General features: G+C 56.2%; 1 protein-coding gene across 1 annotated transcript in view; it reads right to left on the bottom strand.

The window, feature by feature from the left end:
- KIF21B (kinesin family member 21B) overlaps nucleotides 1-17,147 on the bottom strand; it is a 47,333-nt gene extending 30,186 nt beyond the window's left edge. The window contains exon 1 of the mRNA XM_067310566.1: nucleotides 17,101-17,147. Within this exon, the coding sequence (XP_067166667.1) occupies nucleotides 17,101-17,138 (38 nt within the window). The 5' untranslated portion in view covers nucleotides 17,139-17,147. The remainder of the gene's footprint in view (nucleotides 1-17,100) is intronic.
- Between the last annotated feature and the right edge of the window lie 2,969 nt (nucleotides 17,148-20,116).

Genomic DNA, 20,116 nt, shown 5'->3' with positions numbered 1-20,116 from the left:
CAAACCATGGTAGCTCCAGCACCTCCACACTGGCACCCTGCTCTTGTCTGCAACCTGTGGTGGCAGGAGCAGGGTGTATTTGCAGATAGTTAAGGTCATGACCAGGCAGCATGAGACCTCCTCCAGATATGCCCTAAGGACCTGGAGATCCAGCATAAGTTCTCCTTTCAACCCTGCCATCAATCTCATCAGGCAATGCTGGGAGAGCTGACAACTCTTGCCTTGCTCTGCCTCAGTTTCCCTGCTCTGCAGCAGAGATGAGCAACTTTGCTGGCAGAGTGAGAAAGTCATAAAGTCACTATCTGGATTGTTCCTAGCACTTCTTGTCACTACCTCTATCAAAAAGGAAGCTGGCCAAGTCCTGTCTGTCCATGAGCCCTGGGAGAACTGAGGGTGATGCTGTCAGGGGCTCAACCTGAAGGGTGATTGAGCCAGCACCTCTGGACACCTGCATGCTTTCAGGCCTGGTGCGAGTGCATCCAGAGCTGCTCTTGCTTACTAGGGTCCTCCAGCTGCCAGCTGCTCCCTAAAGTAGGCTTGTGGTATCCATGTGCTCCCTTCACCCACGATCCCATTGGCTTGCCATGACTGGCCAACCCCCTCTGCCTATGGTCATGGATGCCAGGTGAAAGGACGACTTGTGCCCTCCATCAAGGCACATCACAGAGCTAAACATGCCAGGTTCCGCTCACCCACCAAGAGCCCACAGCACTTGGCAATTAGGGGCTTATCCTCTAAGCAGCACCCAAAATAAACCAGAGCTTAACCAGCAGGGAGCTATTCACTGTCCCCCTGGCTCAGGAGGGATTAGATTAAAGTCCCAGCTCCACAGGGCACGTTGTGCCCAGCAGTCCCCATGCTGGCACAGACAGAGGTTTCTTCTGCTTGAAGCCGCTGGTGTGGGGAAGATACGGGCTGCCCCAGGGCCAGCCAGGAAGCGCAATGTCAGCCCTATCTCACTCATCCCTGAATTGATAAATCTGCCCTGGGCAAGGCAAGGCACGCTCAAAAAGCAGGCAAAGGACACTCAGCAGGTCTGCAGAGGCACAAAGAGCCCAGCTGCGGGAGGAGGTGGATGGCAAACAGGGAGAATGAGATCACCAGCCACCCATCCATCTATCCAACCACCTGGCACACCCACTCACACCTTCAGCCTGCTCCCTGCAAAGGGATGGTGACGATAAGGGACCAAACAGAGCGGAGTGCCCTGGACAGAGCTGCACAGTCCGAGCAGAGCATCCCTGCCAAGCAAGGATGGTTCCCAGCCTTTGGGCACCCGGCAGACAATGATGGAGGTGGATGGACGCACAGAGACGGCAGCACAGGCAGGGATGGAGACGGCTCCTTCCCAAACCAGCAGCTCTAGCTGGGGCAATGACAGATGACGCTGCAGGACCCTGCCTGCTCCAGCATCAGCATCCAAATCCCACAGCGAGAGAGGCAGTATGTGCCAGGGAGAGCCCATATCCGGTCCCTGCTAGAGCCAGATTCAAGGGAAAAAGAGACACAGAGCAGTTCATAAAGGCACAGAGGCAGCGTGCAGGGGACCTCAGCAAGGAGTCTCTCTGTCTCTCGCCCTTTTCTTTCTTGCCTTGCTGGCAGGCTGTGAAAGCACCCGTCTGCACAGCTTGGCTGCCATGGTGATGGAGCATCAGGGAGGAAGGGGGGAAGAGGGGAGCGGGTCCTGCACCCCAAAGGGCAGGGAGCTTTGACACGCACGCACAGGCATGCTCTCCGGCAAGCCCAAAGTGCACAAAGGCCGGGTTGTTCAGCTCCACTGCCATAAGCCAACATTTAGCCAGGAGGGGGGCAGCCAAGTCAGGCTGAGAGCCAAGCCTCCGACAGGCACCAGTGGGTCAGCTAGCTCTCATGGGAAGCCCTCAAAGGGCTGGCCCTGTGCTCCCTCCAACCTGAGCAGGAGCAGTCCCCCTGGAAAGAGGCTCATACATCCTGGCACCCCATGCCCTGCTCTCTGCAGAGGGGACAGGGGTACACCACACCAGGCGCACAAGGTGTCCTGCTGTCAGCGCTTTGTCTCTTGCAGCCTGGTGGCTGCACCCACTGGGTGGAGAGTGGACACCACCCAGCACCCCTCAGCCCCCAAAGATGCATGCAGGGGAGGCCATTACCTAGCATGAGAAGGCACAATACATGCGAATGAAATGCTGGGTTCATGTCCCAGTGTCCCTCTGCCTCCCCACCCTGACTGCCTCAGTTTTCTCCCTCCTAGCCCATTGCTATGGTAATATCAGGGGGCTCCAGAGCATCCTTCTGCCCCCAGCACTTTGCCAAAGCTGTTGCAGCACATGTCGCACCGCACCTGCCTACAGCAAGAGCCGTGGTGGCCCCCCCCACACATCTGAGCACAGAGCTACTCCCACAGCCAGGCACATGCCATGTTCTCCAAAAGCTGCACCACCCTACCTCAGTACAGCCACTTCTGGGGCAGAGCAGCTGTCCCACTGGGTACAGAGCAACAGCAGAGAAAGGGCACAGAGGAAGAAGGTATCTAACCCCCCTTAGAGCCATCATCCAGTGCTATACTTCAACTAGGGGCTGTACCAGCCCTCAGTGCTCCCCATGGAGGCAGAGCACACGTTCTCACCACTGGCATGGGACTGCAAGGCAGCCACTCCAGATTAGGGGTGCCAGTTTACTCCCAGCACCCACCTGGCACACAGGACCTGGCATTTCATCTGCAGCTGCCTCTCACTGCCTTTTATAATCATGCAACTGTGAACTACCCTGCAGACTGGCAGAGCCTGCCCTGGCTACAATAGGGAGCTCTCATCCCTCAAAAACCGGTCTGGGAGCAAGGATGGCTCTGGGATGGCAGACCACTGTCCTTGCCAAACAGGACTGCCAAAGAGAAAAGATGCTGCAAAGAAGTGTTCCCTTCCCTGCACCTCTCCTGAGGCCAAGGAAGCTGCTCAGCCTGGCAGGGTTGGCTTTCACAGGAAGCTGAGCCAGCACCACTGGGCAAAGAACTCAAGAGCAGCAGGGTGGAAGAGCTCCTCAGGATTCTCCCTCTCCGTGCCAGGCCCTAGAGGCTTGGTGCCACTTGCTCTTGCTCTCTCTGTCTCCAGAACAGCAAAGCTGGCAGCTGGCATGCTGGTGGGCCCACCTTGCACTGCCACTGCTCCAGTGCCAAGCAATAGGGCTGGGGCACTGCCCCCCACCTTGCCACAGGCATCTCCACGGATGTGGGCTAGCAGAGGGAGGATCTGGCAGCCACCAAACCAGCCACACAGCCCTGCTGCCTTGGGTGTGCTTGCCAAGGCAAGAGGGCTGAGCAAGTCCAGGCAGTGCCTGTGTCTGCTTCCCACATCTCCTGCGTTCGCTCTGGCTCCCATCCCTGCTCACGCTTTCCCCAGCCTCCCCGACAATGGAGCTGCAGGAGCATCTACCAAATGACTCAAACTTGTGCACAGTCCATCTGCTGGTGCTCCCCACATGCTTTGTTCACCTCTGCCCCATACTTGCCCACTGAGCTTTGTCTGCCCTGTGATCCCTCCCAGTATGGGTGAAAGCAGGATGGGGCAGCCTGGGAGGAAAGGGGCTTTGGTTAGTAGGAAGAGCAGGAACACCAGCCACTAGCTTTTAATTTAAAAAGGGAGGTCAGATTAGAGAAGCCTCTCTCTCCCCAGGGAAAGGAGATGGTGGACAAGCCAACGAGCAGAAGACATCCTTCTGTGTCCCTGCAGGACACCTTACAGGCCAGGGAGCCCCCCACCAAGTGTTGCAAGCCCAGCAGGTAAGAGAGCAGGCACACAAGGCTAGCAGCATGGTAGCTTATGAGCTGCACTCAGCCTGACTTGCCAGTGAGCAGTCCCCCCAGGGCAGCTGGGTGCTCTTAGCATCACCAGAAGAAGATCAGAGTAAGAGTTTTCCCCTGTCTCCAGGCCAGCACATTAACCATTGAGCCATCCTCTTCTGCCAACAGAGAGTGGCAAGTCAGAGCCTCCATTTGAATGGTCTGCCCTTCTCTCCCAGAGCAGGATGGGGCAGCCTGGGAGGCTTCTATCCCAGAGTGAGAAATCTCCAGCCTCATTCTCCACCAAAAGACAGGGTCTCAGGAGAGGGCTTGTTGCCAAGAGATGGCTATTTGAGCACAGGTTGCTTTGGACCCAAATCAAGACAAAGTTAAGCATTTAATTACCACAGCAGGGAAGCAGCTCAGCAATCAGAGAAAATCGAATAAGGCTCCCCTGAGACCATCAGGTCTGGTCAGCAAATGCTCAGATTAAGAGATATAGTAAGCCATTTCCTAGCAGGAGTGAGCACAACATGGGAAAGTGTTGGCCTCAACCTGCTTCCAGAGCCACCTACTGCAGAGAGATCATTACCGCCACCAAGGCAGAAGATGCCACAGACAGCATGGCCTAGTGGTTAGGGGGTGGGCTGGGATTGAGGGCAGGGATGAATTGGATGAATTGCCTGGTTGTCGGGTTCCCAAATCTCTGCAGTGCTGAGTGGCATGGGGGCAGGAGAGCACACGCAGATCCAGGGTGTGCACAGAGGTGTGCCAGATGCAGGTCTAGCAGAGAGGCCTGCTGCTGCCCCGTGCCCAGACTCTGAAGGAAGCCGACCCCAATACAGACCCTTCCCTGCTGCTCTCCATGACCTGTTCCCATGCAGCGCAAATGCCACTGCCCTGAACATGGCTCCACAGGGCACACCAGTCCTACAGAGCCACCTGGGCCCCTGCTAATCCTCCTTCACAGGCTTTCCCAGGCTTAGGGAAACCTTTAAATCAGACCTTGGCAACCACCATGTGCTGCTCATTAGCTCTGGCAGGAACACACCAGTGATGAGCCGCACCATCTGGTCTGCACTGAGATCCACAACGGGAACTAAGGCCAGGGAAGGGGCAGTGAGACCCACCTCCCATGCCAGGAGACTGTCTGCACAAAGGCTTCAGTATCCAGGGGCAAGGAAAGGCCCGGACAGAAATCCAGCCCGATGCAGAGGGCATAGCACATGAGCTGGCAAGATCCTGGGGGAAGCAGAGGGACTGTTTTTTACCCAGCATCTCACCTGCAGAGAAAGGTGCAGACTAAGTTTGGGATCTGCCCGGATTCTTCCACCACCTCAGCAAGCCAAAGAAAAGCAACTGCCAATCCCATCAGCTCCATACAGGATTAGCAGGCCACACAGAGGGAGTCTGAATGCAACTGGTGGGGGCAGATGGGAACCAACATCTTCCCCAAGCACTGCCTAGAGGGAGGGGGTGGAAAATGCCACAAAGATGTTTGCAGATGATGGACAGTAATGCAGGGCAGTCATCTGCAAAGGCTTACAGCACATGAAAACCAAGCAGCAGGACAGGATAGGCAACACAAGGTAGCATACATGTGGTAAAACAACCAAACTCAACATATACCCTGGCATGGCCTCCGTTTAGCTACAACCATGCAGGGACGGCACGGGGGCTATGAAATCACCAGTTAAGCAGCACAGTGTCAGTAATTAGTAATCGGAAATCATTGTTAGCCAGGAGATTCTGGCCCTAGCATGCTGTCAGTTTGACCCCAAGCAGGCACAGAGATGCCACAGGATTGAAGGGGGAAGACGGACTCCCTGCCTTCCCATAGTCCCCCAGATCTGCATCCTAGTAACTAGGCATGGCTCCTGTTTCCTTCCAAGCCAGTGGATTACATCTGCAGGGTCTCTCCCTTTCCATGGTGCTCCTGGGAGGTCCTGAGTCACAGTCCCACCTCAGCACTGGTAAGCCCTTACTGGAGGTAAGGGTCTCCCAGCTTCCTCAAGACCAGGAGTGCCCACAGCCCCCTGAGTCACTGCAGCTTCCAGTCCCTTTCCATGTCACATCCCCACTGGAGAGCTTTGATCACTGCCAAGAAAACAACCTATTTCCTGCAACACCAAAGCCCACAGGGTACATCAGGAGCAACTTGCCTGCAAGAGACGAAAGTGGGTGGAACAAAAGAGGTGTTTCTCCCCTATAAAAATCCTTGAGTGCTTGGCCAGCAGGAAGAGGAATGCTACAAACCACCTGGGAGTAAACCAAGGCAGGGCTTCCAGCAGGGAAGGGAAACAGGTTTGTTAAGCCCTAATATTCCCCTCGGGCAGGTCCAGTATGAAATATAGATGAGCAGAGGCTGTAGCCACAAGACTCAGAATCAAAGAACAGAATCAAAGAATGGTTGAGGCTGAAAGGGACCTTTAGAGATCATCCAGTGCAACTTCCCTGCTCAAGCAGTGTCACCTACAGCATGTTGCACAGAACCCTGTCCAGACAGCTTTTGAATATCTCCAAGGATGGAGACTCCACAACCTCTCTGGAAACCTGTTCCAGTGCTCTGTCACCCTCACAGTAAAGAGGTTTTTCCTCATATTCTGATGGACCTTCCCCTGTTTCAGTTTGTGCCTGTTGCCTCTTGTCCTGTCACTGGGCACCACTGAAAAGAGTCCGGCCCCATCCTCTTGACACCCTCCCTTTAGATATTTGTATACATTGATAAGATCCCCTCTCAGTCTTCTCTTCTGCAGGCTGAACAGGCCCAGCTCTCTCAGCCTTTCCTCATAAGAGCGATGCTCCAGTTCCCTAATCATCTTTGTAGCCCTCCACTGGACTCGCTCCAGTAGCTCCATGTCTCTCTTGTCCTGGGGAGCCCAGAATTGGACACAGTACTCCAGATGTGGCCTCCCCAGGGCTGAGGAGAGGGGGAGGATCACCTCCCTCGACCTGCTGGCAACACTCTTCCTAATGCACCCCAGGACACCGTTGGCCTTCTTGGCCACAAGGGCACACTGCTGCCTCATGGTCAACCTGGTCTCCACCAGGACTCCCAGGTCCTTCTCCACAGAGCTGCTTTCCAGCAGGTCAACCCCCAGCCTGTCCTAGTGCATGAGGCTATTCCTCCCTAGGTGCAGGGCTCTGCGCTTGCCTTCATTGAACTTCATGAAGTTCCCCTCTGCCCATCTCTCCAGTCTGTTGAGGTCCCTCTGAATGGCAGCACAGCCCTCTGGTGTATCAGCCACTCCTCCCAGTTTTGTATCATCAGCAAACTTGCTGAGGAGGCACTCTGTCCCTTCGTCCAGGTCATTGATGAAAAAGTTGAACATGTTTGGACCCACTATTGATCCCTGGGGGACACCGCTAGCTACAGGCCTCCAACTAGACTTTGTGCCACTGATTGCAATCTTCTGAGCTCTGCCATTCAGCTGGTTTTCAATACACTTCACTGTCTGCTCACCTAGCTCATCTGCTCATCTAGGCCATCTGAACTCGAGGGACCCGCTCCTCCTAACAAGGCTTGGGGCCATCACAGGCAGGGGGCCAGGCTGAGCCGAGGGCTGCGGAGGACAAGCGAATACCTTTCAGCCTGTGCCTTCTGGCCCCACAACACCAAGTCGAGGAAGTCCTCTCACTCAGTGCTGGAAAGGCAAAGAGGGGTGAAAGTAGCCAGTTGCCTTCTCGCTGCAAAAGGGACTTTCCTCTGCCTCATTCCCCTCCAACACAAGCAAAAAATCAGCTGGGTTTAGAAAGGTACCACATATTTGGTCATGCAGAGTGCTTGCTCCCGGTCTAAGAGCAGAGTTCTGCTGTGTCAGGTGCTGTACAAACACACAGTAAAGGTCTCCTCCGACAGCAGTGTCTGGCCACCTATCCTAGTCCTTGATCCAAAGGACAGTGCCAGTGTAGCCTGACTGGGTTGGGAAGCTGCCTTGATGGCCTCAGCCAACCTTTGCAGAGGCAATGGGCTCCTCTCTGCCTCCCCCAGGAGGCAAGGGGCAAAGAGCATTCAGAGAATGCTCTGAATAACCCTAAACACTGGGCAATCCCCAGAAACATGGTCTGTGCTGCCCCTGGCATGCCAGGAGCAGGTGGGCTCTTCCTTCCTACCATGCAGACACATTTTGCTGGCACCCACAGCCTCCCCCAGGTGACGCAAAGCAGCCTAAGTCAGCTCAGGCTCCTGACCACAATCAGGCCATTTCTGCACAAATCTAACAGCACTTGCAAGGGTCAGGACCCCAGCTCTAGTCTTTTCTTCAGACTTCAGCCTTCCCCACTGCCCCAACACAAAGTCCTTCCTCCCTTCCCAATATCTCTCACCTCCTCTCCAGATCACTGCAGGGATAGAGACATCACAGTCTTGCTGCCTCTGTCCAAGCAACATGTCCCACAGTATGCCCACAGATGAGAAGGGCTCTGGAGATGGATTATTTTGGTTATTATATCAAGCACCACAGAAGCTCTCACAAAGGAGTGGAAACCTTATGACTTCTTCTGGGGAGGAACAGGCTGAACAGACGCAGCACATCACACACTACCCCACAGGGCCCTTGAGCCCCCAGAGCATCCCCCATCTCCTTGTCCCATGCCCCCAGCAGCTGCTCTTTTCTCACGCACACGGGACATTTGGTCCCAGCACTCAACTGTGCCCAAAGCTGTGGCTGAAAAAGAAGAAAGAGCCCAGCGGGAGCAGTCACAGGCAATTTTGTCCCTGATGTTAAAGGTCAGGCTGTACAGCTCCCCAGGAAGGGGCTGAGAGCCTGCAGGGTCTCAACTGTGTCAGTGGGGGAAGATGAATGTTTATTAAATCTTTTACCCCGGGGAGGGTCAGGCTGGTGTCAGCCATCCTCATCAGGCCACCTCAGTGCCAACATGCAGAGCTCTCCCCTTGGGGCTGGCCTAGATTTGGGACTGGCTATGCTGGGAGACCAAATCCAGAGCTGGGGGAGGGGGAGATGCTAAAACACCCCCCCACACACACACCCCTGGGGACACAGCAGAGAGGCACCCACCAAACCCTGAGCTTCAACGTGATACAGGCAGGAGCAGAGATGCAAAAAACAGCCAGCACAAGGGGGCAGGGAGGTGTTAACATCCTGCCACCCAAGGTTATGCAGAGCATGTGGCCTAAGGGCCATACGGGATCCTTTACACCCTATCCCACTCCAAGGAGATGCTTGGCTCTCAGGAGAGCTGGGGACAGGGGAGTTCGGAGCCAGCTTGGCTTGGCCAGCTTGGCTACAAATAGCCATGGCATGAAAACACCCTCCCACCAGCCCTGGTGAACCTGCCTGAACCACAGGGGAGAGGAAGGGAATTTGCTTGGATTTCAGGTACTCACAGCCCCACTCCTGGCTGGGACTTCAGGCATAGCTACAAACAGTCACTTGGAAATGAGGGGAGTCTGTGTTTTGTCCACACCAAGCGAAACAGAGAGGCAGATGTCAAGCTGGATGAGGCTGCGGCGCTAGGTGCTCTCACAAGAGTTCCTGTGGGCCCCGTCAGCCACGCTACAGCCTCGCTGGGCACTTTCCCCCACACAGCAGGGTAGAGCCAATGACAAGCACTTGGCACTCAGGGACAGGAGTGGCAGGGATGTGCCAGGGCAGAGCCTGGCATGGCGGCACTGGAACAGCTCGCGCTTTGCACAGAGCAGACCCCCGGCTGATGTAAAGGGGAAGGCAGTGATGGTGGAGGGGAAAAACTTGCTGCTTTCAGAAGCAAATCTACCCCCTCACCCTGAAGCAGGGGCAGCTGGCTGGGTCACAGGGCAAAGCAGTTTGAGCCCTGTAAATGCCAGCACTCAATAGAAACACGCCTGGCTCTCCCACAGTAAACAAGACAGGCCCAAGGAGAGGACTGCTCGGCTGCTTGCCTTTCCTCCAGCTGAGCCAATGAAGAAACCCTTTAGCATCTAACCGAGGCAGAAATCACCCAGCTGCATGCTCGTTTCCCACAGCCACTCCAGGGGGACAAGGAGGTGGGTGGCAGAGGCTGGCGGTAACTCCCCTTGCAATCCAGCACGCCCCAAACCTACTTGCTGTTTAACCTAGCAATATGGACTATTTTGACAGCCTCTGGCAGGAAATACCCCCTGTGGGACCACCAGGGCCAGCCCCGCAATGGGAACAGCATAACAACTGCGTGGCCAGAGCTGGCTTTTCAATTAACGCCGGGCTCAGTGGGGGTATCTCCTTTTCTCTCTGTGGGCCCAGGAGTTTTATTCCTAACAGGTTTGTTTAGAGCTTCATCAACTGCAATTTTCTCCTGCCCCCAATTTTACTTCTTTGCTGTAACTAATACTCCTAGCACAGAAGAGCTGTAGCTAGGCTCAGCTCTGCCCTAGCAGCTTAAAAAGAGTCCATGCCTCAAAGTCCCTGGCACTTCATGGTACTAAGTATTTGAATCCTTGTTGACTGGCAATGGGATGCAGGCACCAAAAGCCACTTAAAGCTGTCTTGCCCTGGGTGATGCTCCAGGCTAGGAAGTCTCTGTGTTTAAGCAATGTAGCGCTGCACTGAGCATACTGAAACTGCGCTCCTGGGGCTGCCCCCCCTCATGTACCATCAATGTTTCCATCTCCTTTTTAACATTTCCGCTGTAAAACCCAGCAAGTGTGTGTCTGATTGAAGCCAGGCACAGGGAAAAAAAAAAAAAAAAGTCTCTCTCGCCCACACACCTGGACTGAGCGACCCTCTGAGACCAAAGCCACTGTTCTCCTGTGCCCTGCTGGGGTCACAAACGCAGCTCCCCCCACCACCATGGCGAGGTGAGGGGGAGGTCTGCCCAGGCCAGTGACTTTCCCTGACAGAGCAGAGAGGTTGACACAAACAGGCTCTCTGAAGACATGGAAGCCAAGAACATGCACACATACGCATTGTGCTAGGGCATGCAAACCCAAAAGTGAAACCAAAGAGCAGCAGCGGTCACCCTGATGGGTTTAGCACAGCTGTGAAACACACACAGCGCGGGACCTGGCGGGGATCTGCTATGAGACCTGAGTCACCCCCGATGGAGGTGAAGGACGTGGGAAATGTCCTGGGGTTTCCCGTATCTGTGCACTGCATGCCCAGATGACTACAGGCTTTAGCAGCCTCCTGAGATGTGTCCTTCCTTACAATGCAGCGCTCTTTGGGGGCCCAGTCACAGCCCCCTCCCCCAGGACCTGGTGTAATGCTCCCTTTTGGACCAGTTCAGTGCTGGGGTGATGTGTCCAGGCCATGTTAAATTCAAGCCAGCCCTTGTTCCTTGCGAGAAACGTGGCACAAGGCCAATACCCCTCTCCCCTCTTCACTAGGTTGGGCTCTGCAATGACACCAGGATGGGGTGTCCCACCTCTCCCTTTCATTGGAGCTGGGGCATGTCCCCACAGCAGGCAGAAGGAAGAGGGCACACTGAGGGCAGAAGGGCTGTGGAGGTGGGGATGAGTTTGTCTCATCTCCCCATCTGCCCAAACTCCTACCCTGTAAAGTCAACACGCACAGCCCTGCCAGTTCTGAGCAAAATCAGTTTAACATGAGCCAGACCTGGAAGGAGACAGTGTCCCATGAGCCACCCCATCCCTCCATGTTAGAAGGGAGCTTGGAGTTGTGGCATCACCATGATGACAGCATCTGGTACTAGGCTGCCTCATCCCTGTCTGGGGCAATGCTCTCAGTCTGCACCTGCACCCAGCGTGACAGGTGTTGGGCTCATGCCACTTCCACATCTGGTCCCAAAATTGCCAGAGGTGGAGACAACCCTCAGCATAGTCCCTCCCTGCTTGCTTCAGGAAGGCTGGAAGCACCTTGGCCACTTGCCTCCTCAGAGAATCTGACCAGAGAGCTGACTCCAGCTAATTCCAGAGGCTCCAGGTTCCCATAAAACCATCCCGTCAGACACAAGAGCCCCAGCCACGTGGTAGCAAAAATGCCAGAACACAGGCAGGGCCTGAAGCCCAGTTAACCCTGCTGCTCCCTGGTTCCTGGCACCCTGTGCTGAGGCACCAGGCCTTTACCGCTACAGCCCCAGTAAGCTGAGGCCTGCCAGGGGAGGCTGCAATCACCACGTGCTCACACTGACACTGGTTGCATGGATCTCCATCCAAAGCCAAGCTATACGTCTTTGGGAAAGAGGGAAGGGATGGAGATGAGAGCAGCTCTCCACAGCAGGAGACAATCAGTGTCCAGGCTGTCTGCAAGGGGGGCACAGGGTATCTCAGCAAGAGTGTTTATGAGAGCGGCAGAGGACTGGAGATTGCACGGTTTAAATAAACTTGAAATCCGACTCAACTTCCTTCCCCAATTTCACAAGCTCCGTTTCCTGAGTCTCCACAGCCCACTAGGCGTGCTTGGGTGCTGCAGACAGCTCAGTGCGGGGGACTGCTTTTCTTTCTGATTGCATTTGAGCACTCTGAAATTCCTTTTGGGGAGCATGTCTGCAGCCAACCCTGTCTCCCAAACCTCCCCCAGCCAAGCCCAAAGAAGGAGTTTAAAAGCCTCCCAGTCCCTGTGTCGAGGCGCCATCAGCCCTTCCTGACACAGCAAAACCTCCTGCAGCCAGAGAGGGGGCAGGACTTGACTTCCTATCGCCAGCCCAGCGAGTCACGCTCTTGCCGCAGCACCCCAGAGTTTGCTGCAGCTGCAAGAGGCTGACAGCACCTGACTGTGAGTTCAGATGGTGCGGGGGGGGGGGGGTACAGATGAGGCTCAAAGGGAGACAAGCTTCAAAACAACAGCTGTCCTCCCAGACGGAGGACACGAGCCTGCAGACCTGGTTGCATTGCAGCAGCCGGAGTTTGAAGGTCACCTACAGAAGAAAGAAGCAGTTGATGCCTCTCCTCTTCTCTGGAGCAGTTCCACACACCCCCCCACCCCAAGCTGCAAGGCTGTGGAGTTCAAAGACTCCTGTCTCCGCTGACCTCAGCACAGCACCATCAAAGCTGGTGGCGGTTTCAAGGCTGAGTCCGTTAAACCAGCACAAAAAACATGAACACGTAATTCCGCTGCAGCATCGCTTGTGTCAGCTCTGCCCCCCTCACTTCCTCCTTATGGTATCAAACACTTCAAGATGGCAAATCTAGAAGCACCAATGCAGGGATCGCCTGTGCAACCAGCCAGATTTAAACCCAAATGAAAAGTGAAGGTAGACCGGCTCCCTGCCTTCTGCCAGAGGCCTTCAGGGAGTGCAGGAGGGTAGGATCCAGCACTCCTCTTGGAGATAGTAGTGTTCCTCGAGGAACAAGGACAGGCTCTCTTCTGTGTCTGTCAAGCATTTAACACCGGGCCAAGTTGCAGCTTTCCAACAATGGTTCAAATAAATCCCTAGACTAGAACCAATTGATGTGCCTGCATTTCTCTCTGCTCACAAAGGTGCTGGAGCAAGCACTGGTCATTTCACTTTGTGTGCAGACAAAGCCTAAATAAACCCACTTGCCCCTGATCAGTGGCTTGGCTTTCAGGTCCTTTGGACTCCCAGTGCCAAAAATCCAGTACTTCCCTGGGCATCCAGAAGGTCTCCAAAGAGAGAAGATGGGAAGTTTGACTTTAAAGTCAGCAGTGAAACATCACAGCATCTTTCCAGGCTCCTTCTGCCAGGAGGAAAGAACAACCAGCTGGGAATCAAGAGTCCCCTTCAAGGATCAGCTTTTGCCCTGGCATTTCCAGGACAGACCTACTCCCTAGTTTGCACCTACATGACAAAGAGTCAAGCCACAGCACTAGGAAAGCATGGTCCCTCCCTCCTGTTATCACGTGGAAGAAGCAGGGAGCTGGGGAGAGAGCAAGGCAAGACCCCTCTGCATTGACAGCTACACCACCATCTTGGAGGGACAGGGATGCACTGTCCCCCTCTCTCATGTACCTTCAAGACAGATCTGTGCCTTTAGCTGGCAGCCCTCAAGCAGGCTGCGCTGGAACTGGCTTTGATGAAGAAAGGGGATTGATTTAACAGCCCCAGTTCTGTCCCTGCTGGTGCCGGGTGGGCATTTGTGCAGCAGGTGCTGGGATCCCTGCAAATTTTGCTTCATTTATGCAGGTGTGCCCAGGATCTGGGTTGTTAATTTTTTAAAATGGCATTTGGATCAAATCCCCTAGGCTGGGCTTTCCAAACAAGGGAAGGAGCACGGCTGGCACAGCCCTGCCATCCCTGTTCCTCCAGCCCCCGGGGACTAGGACAAAGTCCCAAAGGCAAGCTCTGATGGCTGCAGCACCTCCGACATCAAGGAGACCATTCTCAGCACTGGCAATTTAATCACAGTGACAGACAGTGACTTCCTCCAAAGCCTCCATCACCCCACAGCATCCCCGCATCTCCTCAGGGTCCTGGCTGGTAGTCGTACCTTGCTCTCACTCAGCAGCAGGACTGTAAGTGGCTGGGACACAGACAGCCCAAATAAACATCACAGATGGCAGATTCGGGTATTAAAGGGCTCTGGGCAGAGCACAACAGCTGTGGAAGGTGGGATCTGAAGGCAGGTTTCAAGCCACTGCTTGCACAGAGGGTGCAGGGGTCTGTGAGACTCCTGCAGCCTGGCTGCTCCACCAGCAGGGCTTTATGAGATCTCAGAGTGCACACAAAGAGAAACCTCACTCTCCTTCCAACCTGGGGAAGGAGGGGACACAGATCACCATGTCCCTGGGGCTGCTTGGGCAGAAAAGCCACACAAAACTGGCTGGGCTCTGGGCCCTCTAGCTGTATTGTCCTTGAAAGAAAACAGCTCAGCCCTTCCACACCCAGCTCGGTGCTCAGGAGCTGCCAGCACAGCACTGCAAACCTGCCTGCATTGTCTCGTGCTGGATTGCATCACTCAAAATCCCCCTCCTTCCTGCTGCAAGCTCACCTTCTGCTACAGCATCCCTCCTGCCCACGCAGCCACAAAAAACCACCAAGCCGGACAACAGCTTGCTCCTTCAAGGAGGAGATGGGAAAGAGATGGAGCACCCCAGATCCTCACCAGGATACTCCAGCCCCACTGCAACACCAGCAATCAGTGGTCCCTTGGAGGGGAGCCTACACGTTCGAATCACCTCCCACTCATGATTCCCCTGCTGCTTGCACCAGACAATCAGTGACCCCATTGCTGGCATGAGGATTAGGTGGGAATGGCCTAGGACAAAAGGCTCCACTGCTGCCTTCCCCGACAGCACCCGCTGGATCTCCTGGGGAAAAGGGACCCCCAGGCCTGAGCAGGGCCTTTTGTTAAAAGGCTCCATCCTGAAAGAAACGCAGGATGGAGGACGGGAAGAGTCTGGCCAGCAGGAAATCTCCACCCCCAGCCAGCCAGCATCAGTAGGTTCCCAGGTCAGTGTCCTGGCATGGACACCCCCCTCCCTGGCACAGCCCCAGCTCTGCCCCTGCGCAGTCACCCCCCCGCTGGGTCCACAGGAACGCCAGCACAGGAGGGACTTTGTCACCTTCCGTGCAGCTCCTCCAAATTGCAAAATCTGAACCTGGCCCTGATTTTCTGCCTCTTGAACAGAGCAGGGCGGAAAATCACCTCCTGCTTCCAGGATGGGAAGGCTCAAAGGGCAGGCAGTGCTGGGAGGTGTCTTGGTGCACACACACGCATACACACACATGCACATACACACACACACATATGCAGCAGTGCTCGCAGTTCCACACCCACCCACTCCCCCTCCATCACAGACGCTGCACTGAGCATCTTTTGTGCTCTTGCTCTACCCAAACAGGCAGGGACCAGCCAGAGCAGTGCCATCTGCAAATCTTCTTCCAAAGACTAATGTGGACCCCCCCACAGATTGCTATAAGCACCCCCCATGTCATCCCCACCTGCCTTATGTCAGAGTCTTTCTGAGCCATGGACAGCGGGACACTGCACCCCCTGTGCTCCCCAGAGTTACCCCACAGATCTGGCAGGAAGGCCACCACTGCATGGGGCCCACTGCAGCCCCACAGCAGGAGACAAGGAAAGAGCAGCTGGATGGGGAGATCGGTATAACCCAGTGGAGCTGAGCCTGCCAGCATGCTGCCAAGTGGTGCCTCCCCAGGCTGCTCAGGGAGGCCTAATCCTTTCCTCATGCCCCTCCGACACCCTGCAAGGGAGCACTGAGCACCGAGGGGCCACACCAGGCTCACATCTGTCCAGAAGAAGCTGGCCTGACCCAGTACAGGCACAGGGCAAGCCGGAGAAAGCCGTACTCCCCAGTCCCTTCTCCACGCTGGCTGCCATGCAGAACAAGTCTGGCCATGACAGCCAGGCACCCTGCTTTCCTGCTGGGCTTTGGCTCCATACTGTCTCTGGGGCACTCACTCCCCAGTAGCTTCTACACCCCCTCCAGCTGGGGACTCAGTGGTCTCCTTGCCCTCCTTCCTCCTTTCTTGGCATAGAGAAGCAAAGAAAATGACACTGGGTTCCAAGACCCCAGCAGCTGCGCTCAGAATACACCCAGCCTGGTACAACACTAACAAAGGGACTCCGAATCCGGCCCCGAGTTTCATCCATCCCTGCGAAGATTTGAAGGCAATGAAGGATCTGCCCTGCTGGCCACCACCCATGTCAGGGCCCTGGCGCAGTGCACCCCCCCCCCCAGCCCCCTCCATGCCCCCTGCAGCCCCCTGAACAGCACACAAATTAGATGACACTGGCAGCTCCTTCATTTAGGTGCAAGACCTATCAGGCTTATTGTTCCCAACCCAGAGACAGCACAAAGGACATCGAGATGCCGCATTGTCCGCTACCACATACCCGGGGTGGGGGTGGAGGGGGACAAGCAGGGATCTCCCTGCCCTCTCCCATCAGCCCTTATTTGACACCCCTGTTTGTCAGACCCATGCACAATATGGCCAGGAGCTGCCGAGGTGGAAAGGCTGGAAGGCAGCGAGATCTCCAGGTGAATGGGCCCCGCGGCTCTGCAGGGACACAGGAGGTCTCCAGCCTAGTCGCCCCCCCCGCCCCCCCACTTGCCCAACACTGCAGGGCACTGGCTGCAAGGGAAGAAATCGTGCCCTGGACAGACCAGAAGGGGAGGAAAGCAGGGCAGCGTCTGGGGTGATGGAGGAGGCGGGAGCTCGGCCGAGGCAGCCCCAGACCAACGCAGAGGAGGAGGCGATACCGGGGAGGAGACCCAGGGCGAGACCGAGCCTGGGGTTCGCTTCCCTCGTCGGTTTCTCCGCTAAACGCCGGGACCCACGGGGGGGGGGGGGGCAGGGTCCCACTCCCCAGCCGCCGGCAAGAGCCCCTCCGTGCACACACACTAGGACCCCCCCCCCCCCCGGGCGCGTGCACCGAGCTCCTCCCGGGGTGCACCGAGGCCCCCTCCCGGGGGGCGGGGGGGTGCACCGAGACCCCCGGGGGTGGCACCGAGCGCCCCCGCCAGGACGCCGCGGCCAGGACTCACCTCACCGCCACCTTGACACAGCTGTCCGGGGCCGCCATGCCCCCGCCGCTCGGGCACCGCGCGGCCGCCCCGGCCCGAGCGCATCCACGAGGAGGAGGCGGGGGAGGAAGGCTCCAGGTGCCCGCGGTGGGGGGGGGAGGTGGGGGTGGGGGAGGGGGAGGAGGAGGAGGAGGAGGCTGGCGCGGAGCGGGGGCGCGCTGCCGCAGCCCCGGAGCCGCGCATGCCGAGCGGGCACGGCCGCCGCCGCCGCCGCCGCCGCACCGGGGGCCGGGCCGGGGCCGGGCCGGGGCGGAGCCGGGGGGGACCCGCCCCGCCCACGCGCGGAGAGGGGCGCACGCACACACGCGCGCAACACGCACACACACCCCTCTGCCATGTGCATCCTCTCCTCTTCCCATGCACACACACACACGCGCACACGGGGACAGGCACACACACACGCACGCACAACCCTCTGCCATGTGCATCCTCTCCTCTACCCGTGCACACACACACACACGCACACACGGGAACAGGCACACACACACGCACACACACTCGTCATGTGCATCTTCTCCTCTACCCATGCACACACACACATGCACACACGGGGACAGGCACACACACACATGCACGCACACCCGTCGTGTGCATCCTCTCCTCTACACATGCACGCAGACATGCACACACACACAGACACACACATATACACACATACAGAGCTGTCATGCGCTTGATGCCCTGCACACACACTCCCACGCCACATACCTTCCCCCCACAACAGCGCACACCCACATATACACTTCCCCACAAAACGGTCACACCCCCACACTCACCCCCCACTCTCACACAAACTCTTTCTTCCACTTGTGCACTCTCACATACTCAAGCACACACACACTTGCACACACACACACGTACATGCACACACTCACAGCTCAAATACACACACATGCACAATCTCTTACACACTCTCATGCATACACGCTTACATACACACACACTCACACACTCACACTCTGTCACACATCACGTGCATCCTCTCCTCTACACACACACATGCAGAGATGTCATGCTCATCCTCCCCTGCCTGCTCACACACCATGCACCTTCCTTCCCAACAGCACACTCGCACATGTACACACCACTTCCCCAGCCTCATCCCCCCATGCACTCTCCCTCTCCCCACACTCTTACACACTCACACACCTCCCCACATACAACCCTGCATCGTCACTCACCTCCCCCCACCACTCGCCATGCTCCCCCACCTCTGCCACATACACACTCCCACTTCCCCACAAAACACTCACCCCCCACTTACCTGCCCACTCACACATAAACTCTCTCACACTCATGCAGACACGCTCACACACGCTCACACACAGTCTCACACATGCTCACACATACACATGCTCTCACATACTCATACTCACACACGCTCTTGGACACAATCACACACACGGTCTCACACACTCACACTTTCCCACACACTTGCACACAAACTCTCAAACCCACACAGTCATGCACACACAATCTCACAGTCACACACACTCACACACACACTTTCACACACATTCTTACACACACTGGCACATTAACACACTCACTCTCAGTCTCACACACTCTCACTTGCACCATACACACACACATGTGCACATATGCATACACACACTCTCACACTCACACACAGTCACACATACACACATACTTTCACACACAAACTCTCACACACAAACACACTCTCACACTCACATTCACACACACACGTGCACACACATACACTTTCAAACACACACACATACCCTCACACACACACGTTCATACTCACATGTACAGTGTCACCCACACTCACCCCACATACTTACACACACATTCAGACTCATATACACTCACACACACACACGCACACACACACACACTCCCACTCCCACTCAAACACACACAGTCTCTCTCACTCTCTCTCTCACATACACACGCACATGCACTCACACAAATGCGCGTACACACACACACACACACACACTCAGCTCCGCCCCGGGTGCACGGCGCTGCCAGGCTGCCGCCTGCTGGCCCGGCGGGGGCCCCGCTCCTGCCCCACGTTGTGACAGTGACCTGCGCAGCCGGGCCAGACCGGCACAGTGGCAGTGAAGTTTCTGGCTTTCATTTAGCAAGAATTTTATCTTGAAAAGCTCATGGTCTCCTCCTAAAAACCCATTCCACCCATTGCTGGCATGCAGCTTCTTCTGGGATTGAGCCCAGCTGCCCTCTGATAGTGTGCAGGACTGCCAGTGCACAGCAGCAAGCGGACGGCCAAAGCTGCTCTTCCCGCAGACAGTCGGAGCTGGGCAGTCCCGAGAGGCAGAGTGGAGAGGTCTTCAAGGGGCCGTGCATGGAGTCGCACAAGGCCCTGCTCATCTGGCATAGGAGACCAGGCAGCCTGCAGCAGTGCTGCCCTGCTGCCAGGAGCAGGAAACTTCATGGGTTCACGCCCCAGAGAAAGCTTGGAGAAGCTGTGAATGTGATGGATTCACTGAGGCTGCACAGAGGCCTGGGCTCACTCACTATGGCCACCAAACCACCAGAGGCCCCCTTCCTTCATGGCAGCTGTAAAAGCCCTAAAAGCCTCTTTCCATCGGTGCTGATGTCTGGGCAGAGGATACTGGCAGCTGCCTCTCTCATGGATGCTCTGCCAGCCATTGCTCATTTGATATTCCCATTTCTGCCTTCCTGCTCCAGCCCCAACGTGTGTGGCAGTATCCAGCATCAGACACAGGTGGAGGGAGCTGTGTGGTACCTGCTGCTACAGTTTTCCAGTCCAAAGTGTCCTGGAGCCAGCCCAGGAGGGCCTAGCTGCTCACCATACAGCCAGTGTGCAGGTCTGCAGACCCCTCTGGGCCAGGCCATACTGGCTTCCCCCCCACCCACTCCCAGCTCTCTGTGCCAAGGGGAATCAGGTGCCTTCAGGCAGAGGCATGGACATGCTTCCCTGGGCAACGGAGAAGGGTAAATCCCAGCCACATCCCTCCCTCTTAGG

This window comes from Apteryx mantelli, chromosome 25 (assembly GCF_036417845.1).
Source record: "Apteryx mantelli isolate bAptMan1 chromosome 25, bAptMan1.hap1, whole genome shotgun sequence".
Lineage (NCBI taxonomy): Eukaryota > Metazoa > Chordata > Aves > Apterygiformes > Apterygidae > Apteryx > Apteryx mantelli.
This window is presented reverse-complemented; position numbering and strand designations above follow the sequence as displayed.